The sequence below is a fragment of the Pleurodeles waltl genome, chromosome 2_2, assembly GCF_031143425.1.
Source record: "Pleurodeles waltl isolate 20211129_DDA chromosome 2_2, aPleWal1.hap1.20221129, whole genome shotgun sequence".
NCBI lineage: Eukaryota > Metazoa > Chordata > Amphibia > Caudata > Salamandridae > Pleurodeles > Pleurodeles waltl.
Window position 1 is genome coordinate 872165164 of NC_090439.1, and position 19571 is coordinate 872184734.

At 47.2% G+C, this 19571-nt stretch overlaps 1 protein-coding gene across 2 annotated transcripts in view; it reads right to left on the reverse strand.

The window, feature by feature from the left end:
- STK3 (serine/threonine kinase 3) overlaps positions 1 to 19571 on the reverse strand; it is a 731888-nt gene that overhangs the window by 385312 nt on the left and 327005 nt on the right. For both annotated transcript variants that reach the window (XM_069220541.1, XM_069220540.1), the window contains exon 8: positions 2103 to 2228. In XM_069220541.1, the coding sequence (XP_069076642.1) occupies positions 2103 to 2228 (126 nt within the window). The remainder of the gene's footprint in view (positions 1 to 2102; positions 2229 to 19571) is intronic.

Consider the following 19571-nt stretch of genomic DNA (forward strand, 5'->3'; position numbering starts at 1 on the left):
CTTACGAGGTGCTGAAGCACTTTATGAGAGGCAGCACGCTGCTCCAGAATCCAAGGTTAGTGTTTAGTCCAGTGTTACTTAGTAGTGTTAGTTACTGGGATAAGTCTTGTGTACCCAACAATCCATTCCACGCAGTCATTCCAGGTTCCTTATGATCAACTAAATAATTATGGGTTAAGGTGTGATTATTAGTGAGGGAGGCATGTGAGCTCATGCACAAGTTTTGATGGGATTAATAGAAGAGTTAGATTGGAGTAGGTATTATTAGGTTGCCGGGGTATGGCTTTGAGAGGAAGGAGAAGAGGTTGTGATCTTGTAAGAGAGTTATGGGCTGTCTGCATAAAGACAGTAATAGAGATTAAGGCAAACATGCATGTGACAGAACAGGTTTGCGCTTAGAGAGAGTAGACATGCAGAGGATGGAATGGAAAGAAAGGGCTCTTTGAAAGTATTGATGAGACATTGCCATTCACTAGAGTCTGTAACCAGCAAATCTTCCAAATAAGGGAAAACATGAATGCTTATTATCTTAAACGTGCTGCAGCAACATCATGGCATTTCGTAAAGGCACTTGGAGCAGCAGTTACACTGAAAGGTAAGACTTTGAATTGATATTCTTGGCCACTTACTATGAAGCACAGTTAGTGTTGATAAGATGGGTGGATGGGGATGTGGAAATAAGCATCTTTCAGGTCCAGTGCCGCCATGAAGTCTGCTTGCTGCAGCAGAGGTATGACATCTTTCAGGGTTGCCATGTGGAAGTATTCTGACACTATATGTCTGTTGAGAGGTCTGAAATCGAGAACTGTTCCGAAGGGCCCATCCTTTTTGGGGATACTAAAGTATAGAGAGTAAACCCCTTTCCCATGGTGTTGTGGGGGTTATGATGAAGGGGGGAGTGAATAACAGTAACAGTGATGAACTATGGCTGGAATGCTTATGTCTTGCCATTCTAACTGCAAATATCTGATTCTCTTCTCTACAGGTATTTTGTGGTTGAGTTGGAGTTGTAGGAAGTCAATGTTTTATAGTGATGAAGTCTCCCTTGCAGGAACCCCCTTCGTCTCTCACAGTGTTGTTTGCTCTTTCTATTCTGCCCCCTTGTGTAGCCTCTGGAGCACTAAGGCTGATAGGGGTGCTGTTGATTCTCTTAAGAGCTCACATCTGGGGAGGTGGTTTTACCACCTGCACAATTCTACTGCATTCAAAAGGACCCCCCTTTGACTAGTGGTTTGGAGGGCCCAACTGGCCTTAGCCATGTCAGTATCCTTTTTTTAAGTTTCTTTCAACATTCTGGTTGACTTGTGGCCCCAAAAAATGTTCTCCATCAAAGTGGAGATTTAGTAGGTCTTGTTGCACCTCGGATTTAAATCCTGAGATATGTAGCCATGCGGGATGTTGAAGCAAGGATACTTGTGTTGACCTGTCGCCCTGCTGTGTCAACTGCTTCAAGGGCATACGTATAGGTGCTTTCAAGATGGTCTTGCTCTCTTGCTTGACCAGTCCCTCTGCCCTTTGTAATTCAGGTGGCAGGTGTTCAAGCATCTCCTGCATCTGGTCCTAATGAGCTCCACCATTTTGTGCCTGTAGGCCAACAGAATTGGCAATACGCCAGTGGCTAGCTGTCCCCATCAACACTCTCTTGCCTGCTGTGTCCAGCATCTTTCTCTACTTGTCAGGTGTTGATCCGATTGTTTCAACATTTGTTCATAGCCTTCATTACCTTATGTATCCATACACTTGCCACTGTTAATGAGCTAAAGCTCCCTGCACAGCCAAGTCACTGAATGCAAGGCTTTACTTTTCCGGGTATACAGCCATCTATAGCGCAAGTTAAGATCTAAAAGGCACCAGGTCTGCATAATCCTCATTCTGACTCTGCAAGCATATAGTTATTTGGGCTCTAAATAGTTAAGTTAAAATCATCCAGTGTACTGCAGAAAAAAAGGGCCCTTGAAAATATTTGCAGACGAAATGTCTAGCTATCCAATGAAGCAATAGGGCTGTGTAACCCTTAACGGCTTTCTTGTCATTAACTGACATTCCTGGAGACACTGATATATTAAGAAACATGCATTTTCCATTGGAAGAAAAAAACATACCGAATTTTCATCTTCCTCTTCTAATTCACGCTGCTGTTCTTCGTGTCTTTTTGCCTTGATTTCCATGGCTTCAGTAATCAGATCCCTCAAAATTGAAACTGGCTTAGCATTCTTGATGAAGGTGTGCTGAAAAGACAACAGAAAATAAATATCCTTTAAAGAACACCCATTTTTACCACACAAAACTCCTTTTCCTTACTTTTTCAGAGAACACACTGCATTAAAAGTATATTGCAATGTACATTTTCCACAGAAGACAGGGACAAGAGCTGACAAACAACGCTACATCCGCTAGACTTTACAGGTGCTTTCATTGTCAGAATGTGTAACAATCTGTCTAACAGAAAAAAGGGAAAATGCTATTTACCATGTAAGCATCTGTTTGTAGAAGGTAGTGAGTAGATCCATATGTTCTGCATAATTCGGCCTTGCAGCATTGGGCTCGGACGTTTGCAACTTTTCATTTAAATACGTATTTTGAGTCACAAAGCATTTGGGGGCTCCTCTTTATGTAGGCAATTGTGCATGGGCACTGACTCCATGTTAGATTTTTTTAACCTAGTAGGCGAAAGTGGGTAGTGTGTGGATGAAGTAGATGTGTGAAAAAGGGTCCTTAGGACCATCAGGCCGACAAAAACTTGCTGTTTAGCAAGAACATCCAAACAGGAGTGTTTAATAAAGGGTGTGGGGTTGACTAAGGAGCTGCCTTATAGATATCAGCTGGAGGGATGTTTCCAAGGAAAGACAATGAGGAGGCCTTTTTTGTATAGTGAGTGCCCTAGGTGGTGCAGAAAGAACTCTCTTGGCTTTAATGTAGCAGGGTCTAGATACACTTGACTATCCATCTGGCAGTCCCAGCTTTTGAAATAGGCTGACGTTGCTGGGGTTTACTAAAATCTACAACAGCTAGTCTGCCTTACAAAAGGGTTTGGTACATGAAAGCCCTCTGGACATCCAGTCTTGAGGGCTCTCTCTGTAGCAGTGGAAAGAAAACAGAGTCCTTTGGTCTGGTTGAGAAGAATGGGGGAAATCACCTTGGGTGGAAACTTTGGATCGTTTGTAGTACTACCCTGTTGTTGCAGACCTGGATATAGGGGTCTTGTATTTGAGTGACTGTAGTTCACTAATACATCTGGGTAAGGTTATACCAACTAAGAATGAAACCTTCCAAGACAGGAACTGAAGGAGGCAGGGATGCATTGGCTCAAAAGGGGAACTCGTGAGTTTGGTGAAGACTACGTGAAGATTTGGGGGACTGAATCTTGTGAAGCCCTGTATGAAAGCCTTGAGAATTGGTGTACAGAACTGCTATGCTGCTAAATGGACTCTAATGGAAGTCTATGCTAACAGAGTGCTGTAGATAAAGGAGGTAGCATTTAATGTACTGGACCACTGGTTTTAATAGTTCTATGTGCTTTGGGATACAGTAGTGGGCAAACCTCTTATTTTGCTGCATAGCAAGGTCAAGTAGTTGGCCTGCATATCCCTTTTGGGATTTCAATGCACTCCTGAGCAAGGCACAGGTACCTAAACTCTAGGATCTCATGTGCCAAATCGCTGCACTGAGCTGTTTGAGGTCTTGGGTGTCTGGTCTGACCCTGTTTTCTGGTGAGAAGGTCTAGCCTGTTGGGGAGCATCTCATAGGTGCTGGTTGCAGTGGCATGAAAAAACGTGAGGGGGTCCCCCTGTAAAGTACATGGAGGGGGGCTCTCCCCATCCAGTCAGGATCTCTCAGGCCAGAGGCCTGCAGACCATGCACAGTGTACTGTGCTAAGAGGACCCCTTGGAGCTCGGAAGCCCCCTCCCCTGCACCACAGGGGCTACAGGGGCTATTGTTACGCCAGTGGCTGATGGACATTTCGAGTAGAGTGGAGTACCACAACTGTCTGGCCCAGACGACGGTTATAAGGATGAGTACCTGTGATGTTTGTCACATCTAGTGCATCACTAGTGGAAGAAACAGAAAAGGTAGAAAAGCATATGCATCCAAATTCCTGACCAGTTCATCCATAGTGCACTGCCCACAAACTGGGTGTGGGGACCTAGAGGGGAAGCTGTGGCCTTGCCCTGCATTTGAGGGAGGACGGGTTTGATGGCTAAAGTCTGAAGTAGTTGATGTGGTAACTTGCTGTTGTGAGCTCAACAATGCTTGTACTGCTGAAAAATTGAGGTGGGCGCATAATCCTGCTTGCAATGTGTCTGTGATGATGCTGACCTGTGGTAAAGGGTCTTTGAAAGGCCGGCCCTGCTGTTCTACCATGGCAGGGCACGATGAACACTGGACTTTACCAACACTAGATCAATCTGTTGGCAAGCCATGACTTCTTATTGGCTGGGGTCAGCTTTGCCTGTTGCCAAATTTAGGATTAATCCTAGAAAAGGTTGTACTTGTAAATGGACCAGATGCAAGTTAGGAACGTGGATGGCAATGCCTAAGGCGTGTAGATCCAGCATTTTGTGTATCAGCAAGACACTGGATATCGCTTCAGCTCTTGATCAGTCAATCTTCCAAGTAGGGGAATACGTGAATGTTCCCTCGTTTTAGATGAGTTGCAACCACCACTAGACATTTGGTGGAAACACCTGGGGCAGTGGTTATGCAGAAATCAAGACCTTGTATTGGTAATGAAGTCCATTTACCGCAAAGTGCAGGTAGGGTTGGTGGGTTGGGTGGATCGGAATGTGGAAATGTGCATACTTTAGATTCACTGCTGCTAGAAAATCACCTTATTGCAACAGAGATATGACGGGTTACCATGTGGAAGTGTTCCAAAAGGATGTATTGGTAGAAGGGTCTGAGATCAAGGATTGGTCTGAGGAACCCATCTTTCTTGGGGATAAAAAAGTATAGGGAGTAAACCTCCTTCGTTTGGTACTGTACAGGGACAGGTTTGATTGCTCCTTTCTCTAGGAGGGCTTGTACCTCTTTCTCCAGAAAGTTTATTTGATCCTAGCTGAGGTATGAGGCACATGTATGTTGAGGAGTATGCTTACAGCGCTAGACAACCATTGTGCCTCAAAAATCCACTAATTAGAGACATGCTACTCAACACAGCAACTGACTACTTTGGCACAAACAAGGGCACAGCTTTGTCCACCTTAGTGGAGAAAGAGGCATTCACTGTGGTTATCAGTGGGACCAGTCTGCAGTCTACCACAGGAGGCTGAGGTGTACGGCTAGAATAACTGAAAACCTTAGAGGCTTCCGTTATAACTCTTCAGAGGACAGTTGTAAGTAACCCAGCAGCACTGCCACAATTACAAGAAGCGTTGAATAAGCAGGCTGCTCTGTTGGAACGAATTTACTGCTTAGGCTACAACTTACATATTGAACACACACATGCGGAGGGGGATAGAGCAGGACACTTATTAGTGTGGCTAATCAGATACCAGCAGACTCCCTTCCCCATACTATCTATCGGGATGAGGAAAGGCCGCTAAAATCAATATGAAATCAGAAGTTAATGGGGCATTCCAGCAGCATTTTACCCTATATTGACCCCGGACCCTATTGATGACGAGGCCATCGAGACCGTTCTGGCGAGACTGCAGTTCCCGGTCTTGCCCAGGGACTGCTCTCTGAGCAAGAGATCAGGGAGGCCCTCCAACAGTTACTGATAGGGAAAGTGACAGGATCTGATGACCTGTGAGCGGAATTCTACTCAACCTTTGCTACTTTACTGATTCTATAACTACAACACATGTATGAGGCAGCACTAAACGTGGGCACCCTTCCAGTTTCGACTAATGAGCCAATAGTAACCTCAATACTGAAGCCTAGGCACCCTCCGACAGAGCTGGCAACCTACTGTCCCATTTCCATCCTAAATATAGATGATAAAATTCTGAGCAAGATACTGGCAATGAGACCACGTGCAATACTACCTTTGCTAATCCACGGGGATTAGAATGGCTTCCTCCCTGGAAGTAACACATTCTTGAATGATAGGAGATTTTGCCAAATTATGGAGGGGGCCCCTGAAGAGTGGCCACATTTAGCATGCCAATCCCTTGACCTCAAACAGGCACTCAATACCCTTGATGGTAACACCCGTTCCAAGCCATGAACAGTTTTGGGATACCACACCAGCTGTTTCAACGGGTCAGGCTCTGATACCGGTAGAAGGGCAATATTTCAGCAGCATATACAATATCTAGGGGAATGAGGCAGGAGTGCCCCTATTAACCCTGCCATTCGTGCTTGGCATTGAACCCCTAGCCATGCAGCCGGGGCTCATCACCGGTCAACACCATGCATGCAGTTTAGCTCTATAAGGTCATGTTGGTGTACGTCAAAGATGTGGGGGCTGACTTTACCCCAATACCACAGGGACTTACTGACTTTGGTCACATTTCGGTGCTCAAAGTCAACCCAGCAAAGTACAGGGTTTTCCCGTTGGTGCATAATGTTCGCGCAGAGAGGTCAAACCTGGAACCATAACATACAATGGGTAGCCACCACATCCCGGTATACAGGAATTAGTATCTAGCACGCTCATACAGACCTGTTGGATAGCAGCCTGGGTAGAGCTGCAGGTTCTCTGCACTCTCAGGTGGTCTTTTGGACTAACATACTGTTATCTGTTTGAGCCATATAGCAATCTACAAAATGATGATGGATCCCCGATTGCTTTATTACTTTGCAAATCTCCCCCTACTGATTCACAGAAATATTTTAGCCAAATAGAGTGACTCCAAACAACCCTTATATGGGGAACAGGAAGATGACAAACAAGTCTGGCCAAGTTAAGATTTCCACCAGACAGAGGAAACCAGATACACAACCACCCAGACTCAAGCAGGAGTTTTGAGCATGCTACTGTTTTCTGAGAAAGGGGGTGGGAGGGGTTGACTCCACTGTTGCTGACTAATGCCAAGACCCTGAGCAAGAGCTTCACATACATGGGCAACACTGCCATTTGCTCCAGCAATTCCTATATGTGGATTCCTTACTTGAGTGGGTCCACCCGCTCTCTGAAAATCAGAGGCTTGGGAGGGGTTGGCCTCCACACCCTTGGAGACCTATACAATGAAGGAGAACTGATGGACTTCGACATGCTATATGACCAGTACACTTTGCCACAAGAACAATTCCTTTTATATGGAAGTACTAGAGGATACTTTAGACAAAACTAGGATGAGTCTCTTGCTGTGCCCCCCACTAATGCTCTGCTACAGACATTACATACTATGGACATGACCATAGATTGGTAACATGGTTGTATAGGGCAATCCAAGAAGAACGAGTTACTTACCTTCGGTAATGACTTTTCTGGTGGATACATTAGCTACCTGTGGATTCCTCACCTAATGAATACTCCCATGGCACCAGCATTCGACGGAAATCTTCTTACTAGTCTCTGCACGTCGACGAGGACGTCACTTTAGCCCACGCGACACCGTCTGACGTCATACAGGCAATAAGAGGTCCTCGACGACGTGCCGACGTCAGTACCAATCATTTTTTACGTGCATGAGAACAACCAGGCAATGCAATGAAAGAGCAAGGCAACATCCCATAACATTGTAAAAATACACAACATTGCATGAATAACTGTAAATTTTTTATATATATATATATATATATAACTCTCTCTTTTTAAAATATATATATATACACATCAAGTATATACACAAAGATATATACATATATAAATATATTATATACAACATCTATTGCACCCTCGAAGACCAAGAGGAGCGCACTCAAGGATTACTTGGTAAGACCAGAAAGGCAACGGGGAGGCGGGTGGGACCGTGAGGAATCCACAGGTAGCTAATGTATCCACCAGAAAAGTCGTTACCGAAGGTAAGTAACTCGTTCTTCTGATGGATACAACTACCTGTGGATTCCTCACCTAATGAATAGAGTCCCAAAGCAGTACCACGCCCGGCGGTGGGTGCCTACATGGTCAAACCAAGAAATCCTGCAGCACTGACCGTGCAAAATGGCCGTCCCTTCTAACCTCAGAATCCAAACAGTAATGTTTTGCAAAAGTGTGAAGGGACGACCAAGTTGCGGCCTTGCAGATGTCGACCACAGGAACACCTCTGGCCAAGGCCGAAGTGGCCGACTTAGCTCTGGTGGAATGAGCTCTAATGCCCTCAGGAGGATCCTTCTTTGCCAAAGAGTAACAGATTTTAATGCAAAGAACAACCCACCTGGATAGTGTTCTCTTGTGGACTGCCTTTCCTCTCCTCTTGCCCACGTATCCAATAAACAGCTGATCCTCCAGCCTGAAATCCGTTGTTCTATCAATAAAGAAGCTCAACGCCCTCTTTGGGTCCAGACGGTGCAGTCTTTCTTCCTCTTTGGAAGGATGAGGCGGAGGATAGAACGTGGACAAAGTAATTGCCTGAGCCAAATGGAAAGGTGAAACAACCTTCGGGAGGAAAGCAGCCTTGGTCCTCAACACCACCTTATCCCCATAAAAAGTTGTATAAGGGGGCTTTACTGATAAGGCCTGCAACTCACTCACTCTCCTTGCTGATGTTATAGCTATCAGGAAGACTGTTTTTAAAACCAAATACCTTAAGGGTCAAGAATGCATAGGTTCAAAAGGGGACCCCATAAGGAAAGTCAGGACCAAGGACAAATCCCATTGCGGCATAACGAATGGCTTTGGAGGATATTTATTTAGAAGACCTTTCAAGAATCTGATAACAATAGGGGATTTAAATAAAGATGGTTGGTCTGGAAGACATATGAAGGCTGACAAGGCCGATAAATAACCCTTAATGGTAGCCACTGCACAACCTTTCTGCGCTAGAGACAGAGCAAAAGACAAAACGTCCGATAGATGAGCATGCAAAGGATCAATCTGCCTCTCTCCACACCACGCAACAAATTTAGACCATCTATTAGCGTAGATAGATTTAGTGGAGTGTCGCCTGGCCGCTAATATAACATCCACTACCTCAGGCGGGAGAGAGAAGGAACTCAGGTTGCCCCGTTCAATCTCCAGGCATGTAGGTGCAGACTCTGGAGGTTGGGGTGTAAAACCTGCCCCTGCGACTGCGAGAGGAGGTCTGCCCTGAAAGGGAGACGGAGCGGAGGGCACATTGAGAGTTGGAAAAGGTCGGAGTACCATACCCTCCTTGGCCAATCCGGAGCTATTAGGATGACTAGAGCCCGGTCCTGGCGAATCTTCCTCAATACTCGAGGAATCAAGGGTATGGGAGGAAACGCGTAAAGCAACTGGCCGCACCAGGTTATTTGAAACGCGTCCCCCAACGCTCCCTGCATCGGATACTGGAGGCTGCAGAATAACGGACAATGCGCGTTCTCTCGAGTGGCAAACAGATCTACCCGAGGAAACCCCCACCTCTGGAAGATTAAACGGACTTGATCTGGATGGAGACGCCACTCGTGGTCTGCCGAGAATTGGCGATTGAGACTGTCCGCACGCACGTTCAAGACTCCGGCCAGATGGTTTGCTATCAAGCAAATCTGATGGTCCTTTGCCCAGGACGATAGCCGAAGAGCTTCTCTGCAGAGAAGGTACGACCCCACTCCTCCCTGCTTGTTTATGTACCACATCGTGGTAGTATTGTCCGTTAGGACCTGTACCGACTGACCACGAAGGGAAGGGAGGAAGGCCTTGAGAGCCAGACGTACAGCCCGTAACTCTAACAGATTGATGTGAAACATCTGTTCCTCTGGAGACCAAAGGCCTTTGATCTCCAGATCCCCCAGATGAGCTCCCCACCCTAGAGTGGAAGCATCCGTTATGACTGTGGCCACTGGTGGCGACTGCTGGAACGGCTTTCCTTGTGAAAGATTGTTGCTTGCAATCCACCACTTCAAATCCACAGCAGCATCTCTGGAGATCTTGACAGTACTCTCTAGATCCCCTTTGTGTTGAGACCACTGCCTTCGGAGGCACCACTGAAGAGCCCTCATGTGCCAGCGAGCATGCGTGACCAACAGAATGCAGGAGGCAAACAGACCGAGCAGACGAAGGACCTTGAGGACTGGAACTACCGCTCCATTTCGAAACATTGGAACCAAATCCTGAATATCTTGAATCCGCTGAGGCGGAGGAAAGGCCCGACCCAATGTTGTATCCAGTACTGCCCCTATGAACAGGAGGCGCTGAGAGGGCTCTAGGTGAGATTTGGGCTCGTTCACCGAAAAACCCAGGTCGAACAACAACTGGGTTGTTGACTGCAGATGATGCGACACAAGCTCCGGGGACTTGGCTTTGATCAACCAGTCGTCCAAGTAAGGGAATACTGCTATCCCCTTCCTTCTGAGTTCTGCCGCAACCACCGACATCACCTTCGTGAAGACTCGAGGTGCTGAAGTAAGACCAAACGGAAGGACCGCAAACTGATAGTGCTGCGATCCCACCACAAACCGGAGATACTTCCTGTGTGACTTGAGTATCGGGATATGAAAGTAAGCATCCTGCAAGTCGACAGACACCATCCAGTCTTCCTTGTTCAACGCCAAAAGAACCTGTGCTAGGGTCAGCATCTTGAACTTTTCCTGCTTGAGGAACCAATTCAAGATCCTCAGGTCCAGAATTGGTCTCAAACGACCATCCTTCTTGGGAATCAGGAAATACCTTGAGTAACATCCTCGACCCCTTTCCTGCTCTGGGACCAACTCCACCGCGCCCTTTGAAAGGAGGACTTGTACCTCCTGTTCTAGCAACAGGAGGTGTTCTTCTGAACAATAAGAAGGGCGGGGCGGGATGAGGGGTGGGAACTCCCGAAAGGGAAGGGTGTAGCCTTTTCCCACAATACTGAGAACCCAAGTGTCCGTTGTAACAGTCTTCCATTTGGTGAGAAAATGCTGTAATCTTCCCCCTACAGGAGAGGAGTGAGTGGGAAATGGTGGAAGCCTAAGGCTGCTTCCCCTGCTGCACCCCTCCAGAGGATGAGGAAGAGGCAGAGTGCTGCTGAGAGGCTCCTCTGGTGCGGACCCTACCTCTCCCTCTAAAAGATCTATAGGGATGGGAAGAGGCAGGTTGCTGATATCTTCCCCGAAAGGAAGAGGAGGAAGAGCCACGCCCAAATCCACAAAACCTCCTGAAAAATCGGGAAGAGGCCGTGGAAGAAGGAGCTTGGAGCCCTAACGACTTAGCCGTGGCCCTGCTTTCCTTAAAACGTTCCAAGGCCGAATCAGCCTTGGCTCCAAACAGTTTGTCCCCATCAAACGGGAGATCCAACAATGTGGACTGTACATCCGCAGAAAAGCCAGAGTTACGGAGCCAGGCCTGCCTCCTTGCCACCACAGTTGTGCCCATTGCTCTGGCTACCGAGTCGGTCGTATCCAGTCCAGTCTGGATAATCTGGGTCGCAGCAGCCTGGGCATTTGAAACAACATCCAAAAGACCCTGGGGAAGCTCTGTAAATGATGAGGAAATGTCATCCATCAGAGCATGAATATACCTCCCCAGGATACAGGTTGCGTTGGTGGCCTTCAACGCCAGACTGCAGGACGAAAATTCTTCTTGGACTGCGCCTCCAGTTTCTTTGAATCTCTGTCCCCAGGCACCGTCGGGAAAGAACCAGGCGCTGACTTGGATGAACAGGAGGCCTGCACCACCAAGCTCTCCGGCGTAGGGTGCCTAGACAGAAAACCAGGGTGAGTTGGAGCCGCCCGATACCTCCTGGCCACGGCTCTGTGAACTGCTGGGGAAGATGCCGGCCTCTTCCACACCTCTAACACCGGATCCAGCAGAGCGTCATTAAATGGCAAAAGAGGCTCCGCCGCAGCTGAGGCCGGATGTAGCACCTCTGTTAGAAGGTTTTGTTTAGCCTCCACCACCGGCAAAGGCAGGTCCAAAAAACTAGCTGCCTTCCGTACCACTGCGTGAAAGGAAGCAGCCTCCTCAGTATATTCTCCCGGGGACGAAAGATCCCACTCAGGGGAAGTGTCCAGCCCACTGGCCGACTCCAGACCACGCAGCCCATCACCCGAGTCCTCTAGCTCTCCTTCCTCCAGGGCTCGTTGGTACTCCTGCTCCTCTAATACACGGAGAGCACGTCTCCTCGAATGAAGCCGTTGTTCAATACGCGGAGTCGACAATGCCTCCGCCGAAGTCGAAGATCGGCGCCGATCTTCAGAAGCCACCGACGCCGCGTCCGGCGCCACAGGTAACTTCGGCGCCGACGAAAGAGCAGTCGAAGCACATGGACCCACCGGAGTCACAGGCCGAAATCCCGACGTCGAAGGGATGGAAATCCCCGGGGCCACTCCCTCTGAAGCCACCGGAGCGGCCACCGGCGCCGACACCGGCGCCGAGCCCACGTTCCCAAAAGGGAGAAAGGGCATAAAGGGTGCCGGCCGAAGAGGCGCAGGATCACCCAATGAAAAGGCCAAAGGCCCAGCCGGAGCACCCCCTGGAGCCATCTGTTGGAAGATGGCATACATCGCATTCAAGAATGCGGAACTATCGGCTCCAGGGGTGGGAAAAGCCGGATACTGGGGTGCCTGTCTCGGAGGCGACCCCGACGCCGGCCTCGACGTCTGCGACGCCGGAGATTACACCTGAGGCTCCAATACCTCAATCACCGACGCCTGTCCAGGTGAAGTCGGAGACGCCGGAGAGGGCAACGGCGTCAAAGGATGCGGCGTAACCGTGGGACTGATCTCCCATGTCCTTCGGCGCCGATCCGGAGACCTGGAACGAGTCTCCTTTGAATGACGCCGAGATTCTCTACGGCGCCGGGAGTCTCGATGACGCCGATGTCTTGGCGAAGAAGACTTCTTGTGATGCTTCTCCTTCGATTTCGCCATAAACAGCTTCGCCTCACGTTCCTTGAGGGCCTTTGGATTCATGTGCTGGCATGAATCACAAGTCGAGACGTCGTGGTCGGAGCTCAAACACCAAAGGCAGTCGGAATGAGGATCCGTCACTGACATCTTGCCTCCACACTCACGACAAGGCTTGAATCCAGACTTTCTCTGCGACATTATTACCACAGCGAAAGACTACGCAGCAAAAATACACTGTAACCACAGAAGTAACAGTTGCTCCCTCGAAGATAACCGTTTCGAATGCACGGAAAAAAGGGAACTGACGTCGGCACGTCGTCGAGGACCTCTTATTGCCTGTATGACGTCAGACGGCGTCGCGTGGGCTAAAGTGACGTCCTCGTCGACGTGCAGAGACTAGTAAGAAGAGTTCCGTCGATTGCTGGCGCCATGGGAGTATTCATTAGGTGAGGAATCCACAGGTAGTTGTATCCATCAGAACATGCAGCTATAGCCCTGCAGCCTTCAAGGGAGTCACAGGAGGAATTCTCGGGGAGGGCATTTCAATGACAAGAAATGGCGAGGAGCCTTAAAATACCTCCGTAAGGATTCAAGAAATGCACTTTTTAGCTTTATTCAATTAACCTGTTCTGTGCCCAGGACGTAATGGTTACGTCCTGAGGCACAGTGCTGCTGTGCCCAGGATGTAACCAGTACGTCCTGGTCTCAGACGTACTAGCGCTCCCTCTGTGGGGTTCCCCCACACCCACCCAAGTCAGGGATGGAAGGGGAAGCCCTTCCCCTTTCACCCCTGACCCCCCCCCAACCCCGCCTGTGACGTCAGCGCGCGCTGATTAGTCACAGGGTCTCCCCCATAGCTTCCAGCGCATTTCTCTTTCAATCCGATGGGGGAGGCCCGGAGAGGCTTCAAAGGGAAGGAAATGTATTTCCTTCCCTTTGAAGTCTCTCCCAGGGTTTCAAAAGCCGGATTGCTTGCAATCCGGCTTTTGAAACCCCACTAGACACCAGAGATTTTTTTTTTTCCTGAAACTGACAAAAGGGAGTGACCCCTTGGGCAAGGGTCGCTCCCAGGGGGGGGGCATATTTTGGGGAAGGCCTTTTCTGCCCCCAGGGGGGGCAGATACCTCTAGGCACCAGGGATCATTTTTTTTCTTTTCTTTTTGTTATGTTTTCTTTTTTTTTTAGGTGGGGAGCGACCCCTTAGGCAAGGGTCGCTCCCTGGGGGGGGGGGGGGGAATTATTTTAGGCCATTTCTGCCCCCCCTCTGGGGGCAGATCGGCCTATTGTTATTAGGCTGATCTGCCCCCAAGGGAGGCAGAAACCACTAGGCACCAGAGATTTTTTGTTTTTGTTTTTTGTTTTACAGATGGGGAGCAACCCCTTGGACAAGGGTCGCTCCCCTGGAGGGGCAAATTGTATTTAGGCCATTTCTGCCCGCTTTTGGGGCAGATCGGCCGATTTTAGGTCAATCTGCCCCCAAGCAGAAACCACTAGGCACCAGGGAACTTTTTTTTGCGCCGTCACGCAAGGGGAGCAACCTTGTAGGCAAGGGTCGCTCCCCGAGGGGAGGTGGAGGGGGAGGGAATTTATTTTAGGCCATTTCTGCCCCCCCCCTGGGGGCAGATCGGCCTATTGTTATTAGGTCAATCTGCCCCCAAGGGGGGCAGAAACCACTAGGCACCAGGGATCTTTTTTTTGCGCCGTCACGCTAGGGGAGCGACCTTGTATGCAATGGTCGTTCCCCGTGGGGGGGGTTGGGGGGATGGATTTATCTTAGGCCATTTCTGCCCCCCAGGGGGCAGATCGGCCTATTAGTATTAGGCCGATCTGCCCCCATGGGGGGGGGGGGCAGAAACCTCTAGGCGCCAGAGGTTTTAGGCCATTTCTGTCACCGAAATGTGAGGAAAATGTGTTTTTTTAGCCAAATATTGAGGTTTGCAAAGGATTCTGGGTAACAGAACCTGGTCAGAGCCCCACAAGTCACCCCATCTTGGATTCCCCAAGGTCTCTAGTTTTAAAAAATGCACAGGTTTGGTAGGTTTCCCTAGGTGCCGGCTGAGCTAGAGGCCAAAATCTACAGGTAGGCACTTTGCAAAAAACAGCTCTGTTTTCTGTCAAAAAATGGGATGTGCCCACTTGTGTTTTGGGACATTTCCTGTCGCGGGCGCTAGGACTACCCACACAAGTGAGGTATCATTTTTATCGGGAGACTTGGGGGAACGCTGGGTGGAAGGAAATTTGTGGCTCCTCTCAGATTCCAGAACTTTCTGTCACCGAAATGTGAGGAAAATTTGTTTTTTTAGACAGATTTTGAGGTTTGCAAAGTATTCTGGGTAACAGAACCTGGTCAGAGCCCCACAAGTCACCCATCTTGGATTCCCCAAGGTCTCTAGTTTTAAAAAATGCACAGGTTTGGTAGGTTTCCCTAGGTGCCGGCTGAGCTAGAGGCCAAAATCTACAGGTAGGCACTTCGCAAAAAACAGCTCTGTTTTCTGTCAAAAAATGGGATGTCCCCACTTTGTGTTTTGGGACATTTCCTGTCGCGGGCGCTAGGACTACCCACACAAGTGAGGTATCATTTTTATCGGGAGACTTGGGGGAACGCTGGGTGGAAGGAAATTTGTGGCTCCTCTCAGATTCCAGAACTTTCTGTCACTGAAATGTGAGGAAAATGTGTTTTGTTTTAGCCAAATTTTGAGGTTTGCAAAGGATTCTGGGTAACAGAACCTGGTTAGAGCCCCACAAGTCACCCCATCTTGGATTCCCCTAGGTCTCTAGTTTTCAAATATGCACAGGTTTGGTAGGTTTCCCTAGGTGCCAGCTGAGCTAGAGGCCAAAACCTACAGGTAGGCACTTTGCAAAAAACAGCTCTGTTTTCTGTGATGTGTCCACGTTGTGTTTTGGGGCATATCCTGTCCCGGGCGCTAGGCTTACCCACACAAGTGAGGTATCATGTTTATCGGGAGACTTGGGGGAACATAGAATAGCAAAACAAGTGTTATTGCCCCTTGTCTTTCTCTACATTTTTCCCTTCCAAATGTAAGACAGTGTGTAAAAAAGACGTCTATTTGAGAAATGCCCTGTAATTCACATGCTAGTATGGGCACCCCGGAATTCAGAGATGTGCAAATAACCACTGCTTCTCAACACCTTATCTTGTGCCCATTTTGGAAATACAAAGGTTTTCTTGATAGCTATTTTTTACTCTTTATATTTCAGCAAATTAATTGCTGTATACCCAGTATAGAATGAAAACCCACTACAGGGTGCAGGTCATTTATTGGCTCTGGGTACCTAGAGTTCTTGATGAACCTACAAGCCCTATATATCCCCGCAACCAGAAGAGTCCAGCAGACGTAACGGTATATTGCTTTCGAAAATCTGACATTGCAGGAAAAAGTTACAGAGTAAAACGTAGAGAAATATTTATGTTTTTTTCACCTTAATTTCAATATTTTTCTTTTTCAGTTGTTATTTTCTGTAGGAAACCCTTGTAGGATCTACACAAATTACCCCTTGCTGAATTCAGAATTTTGTCTACTTTTCAGAAATGTTGCGGTTTCTGGGATCCAGCGTTGGTTTCATGCCCATTTCTGTCACTGACTGGAAGGAGGCTGAAAACACACAAAAACGTAAAAATGGTGTATGTCCCAGTAAAATGCCAAAATTGTGTTGAAAAATTGGGTTTTATGATTCCAGTCTGCCTGTTCCTGAAAGCTGGGAAGCTGGTGATTTTAGCACCGCAAACCCTTTGATGATGCCCTTTTCAGGGGAAAAACCACAAGCCTTTTTCTGCAGCCCCTTTTTCCCATTTTTCTGAAAAAAACGAAATTTTCACTGTATTTTGGCTAATTTCTTGGCCTCCTTCTGGGGAACCCACAACGTCTGGGTACCTCTAGAATCCCTAGGATGTTCGAAAAAAAGGACGCAAATTTGGCTTGGCTAGCTTATGTGGACAAAAAGTTATGAGGGCCTAAGCGCGAACTGCCCCAAATAGCCAAAAAAAGGCTCGGCACAGGAGGGGGAAAAGGCCTGGCAGCGAAGGGGTTAACACTCTACATATAGCTTACCTAACACCACAGAAAATCAGCTGTCTGTTCCCACTGTATTCGTTGTCATCATTCCCCCACAGACTTTAAGCACGTCCTGTGAGATTGCCCATCACTGCGACAATAGTGGGATACAGTCCATAGAAACCTAGCAGAACTTTCTGACAAGCTAAAGTTCAGAGGCCTGCTTAATTGGTACATTCTGAGATCCCCCAGATCTAAAGTGAAAATAAGATTTACAGATGGCTGGCTACGTGGTGCATTACAATGCAGTGGAAATCGGCGCCCCCACCATGTGCCATAACTTGGGCGGAGGTGGAAGGAAGAGCACTACACAAGGAAAAAGGCAGGTGTCTGAAACTATGTTCTATTGCAGAACAGTGGGAGGCCATAGTCCATAAAACAGGATGGTGACCTAACTGAAGGATTGCAGGGGCAAATTGCCCAACTGGACCTTGAGTCACACACCCACATTCGTAGATATAAACTAACCAGACTACAGCAATGGAAAACAATAAAGCACCTTGACAAGCTTATGCAACAATCTGATCCATGTGAAATGAGGAGTGAGCAAGGAGTTACTATTGTTAAACAGAAGTTGTGACAACCTGGATAATTACTGCTTTTCAGCTGAGGATAATAGAGTATTTGGATTGAGAATGTAAAAATATGAACCTGTAATTAACTTTATTTGACAAGATGTAGACTTGAATGCTTCTTGTTGTCGCTCTGGCTTTGATGGAATGAATGAAAACCCAATAAAGTTTATTGAAAAAACACAATGAGTGAAGCTCTAGGCACTAACCGTGTTGAAGTAGGGGAAGAACCCATTTGCCTTAAGTGATTTTTTGCCAGTGCGACATGAAATCCCCGATTCTCCCCCTAACGTGTGTTATGTGGTCAGCTGTAGAGTCAGTGTTTTGTGATGGTGGTGGAGAACAACTTGTCAGAACCTCCCATGGCTCTTCCTCTATTTTGTCCCTATGCTAGCCTCTACAGTAGCCTTTAGGGTTTAAGGGTGGTATGTCTGCTGTTACTGCCTCTGATAAAGAGTCTTTGTCTGGGGAGGTGGTCTGAGAACCTTCACGGTATTGCTGCCTTCGAAAGGAGAAGTTAGTGGTATGGAGAGCCCCAGTGGCTTTATTCATATCTGTATACTTTCTACTTTTTTCTACATTTGGCAGACCTGTGGCACGAACAGATGTTCCCTATCAAAGGGGGGATTAAATAGGTGTTTTTGCACCTCTGGTTTAAACCAAGAGATATGGAGCCATGCATGCTATGGAATAAGGATACTTTTATTGACCCCCCCTGGGCTGTGGTGTCCACTACATCAAAGGCAAACATAGTTGTGTTTGAAATTCTTTTGCCCTCTGTGACTACTTTCTCTCCCTCTTTTGGTATTCAGATGGTAGGTGCTGAAGCAATTCCTGCGTTTGGTCTTAATGTCCACTATTGTATCGTGCCAGTAAGTCAACAGAATTGGCAATGCTCCAGTGGTTAGAGGCCCTCGTGGCCACCTCCTTACCTGCTGTGTCCAACTACTTACTCTCCTTGTTGGACAGCGGAGTGCCTTCCGTCCCTGAGAGTTGAATGCTTGTGTGCAGAGTAGACGATCAAAGTTTACGCTTTAACATGTCTCCTTATGTATGGTGGATCAGAATGTGAGGCTTTGTACTTGCATTTCAACCTTGGGGTTCCTACCCTTGCTTTAATAGGGTCCTTCAAGAGCTTGGTAGCTGGTTTTAACCTGCCTTTAAGCATGGGTAGGAGCTGAACAGTACATTCCGTCTTAGAGAATTTCTCAACTAAACAGTCACCCTCCCTCTGAGTTATATATATTTTGATTTTGTCTCTGTTATGCAAGTACACTTTTTGGGAACAAACTTGATTGGACTGGACAGAATTTTAAATTTGGGGCATTGTGACAATATAGCGATAGGCACCATTTTGAGTCAAACACTGCTTCTCTAGAGCATTTGAGAGCTAGCAAGATTAAGCAAAATGTGCAGTAAAATTAAAAAGGTTTGATCAGAATTTTGTGTCATGGTCAGTAATAGATAAACACAGACTCAAGGCAAAGGATCGTGAACTGGGTGCAACTTGTTATCACTAACCAATGGTAAGCCTTTACCTTGGAAGAGTTGGGATAGATTTATATTTTCCTTTTATTTTTTTTGTTTTTAGGTAGGCATGCGTCTTTTACATTTTGAAATTACTCTTTTTTGTTACAGATGTTTAGAGATATGCTTAGAATATAAACTGTGCTTATAATAGATATCAATGTTGTACAAGATAGGCCAAAACAATTAATGGTTGTCATTGATCTAACAGAGTTGAATACCTGGGATTCTGTGGATTTTGTGTAGTCGTTTGGGTTTGTATTGATAGAACTAAACGGGCTTTGGCTGAGTGACCAAAAGAAAACCTACTTGATAAATGCTTCAGTAAATGAGTTTATAGGACTGGAAAATCAACCAAATACAATTCATATTGCACCAAAGTAGTGATTTGAGGAAAAGATTCCAACTCAGGCCAGCATTACCAATTTGAACTAATATTTTGAGGAATACACAGCTCTCACTAGCAACATGGCTTTCTAAATACCGATTCATCAGAAATGTGGGTGGTGGCTGCAAATCAGGTATGCGAAGAGTGCCTAGTCCACTATGTGACTGTTTGGACTACTAT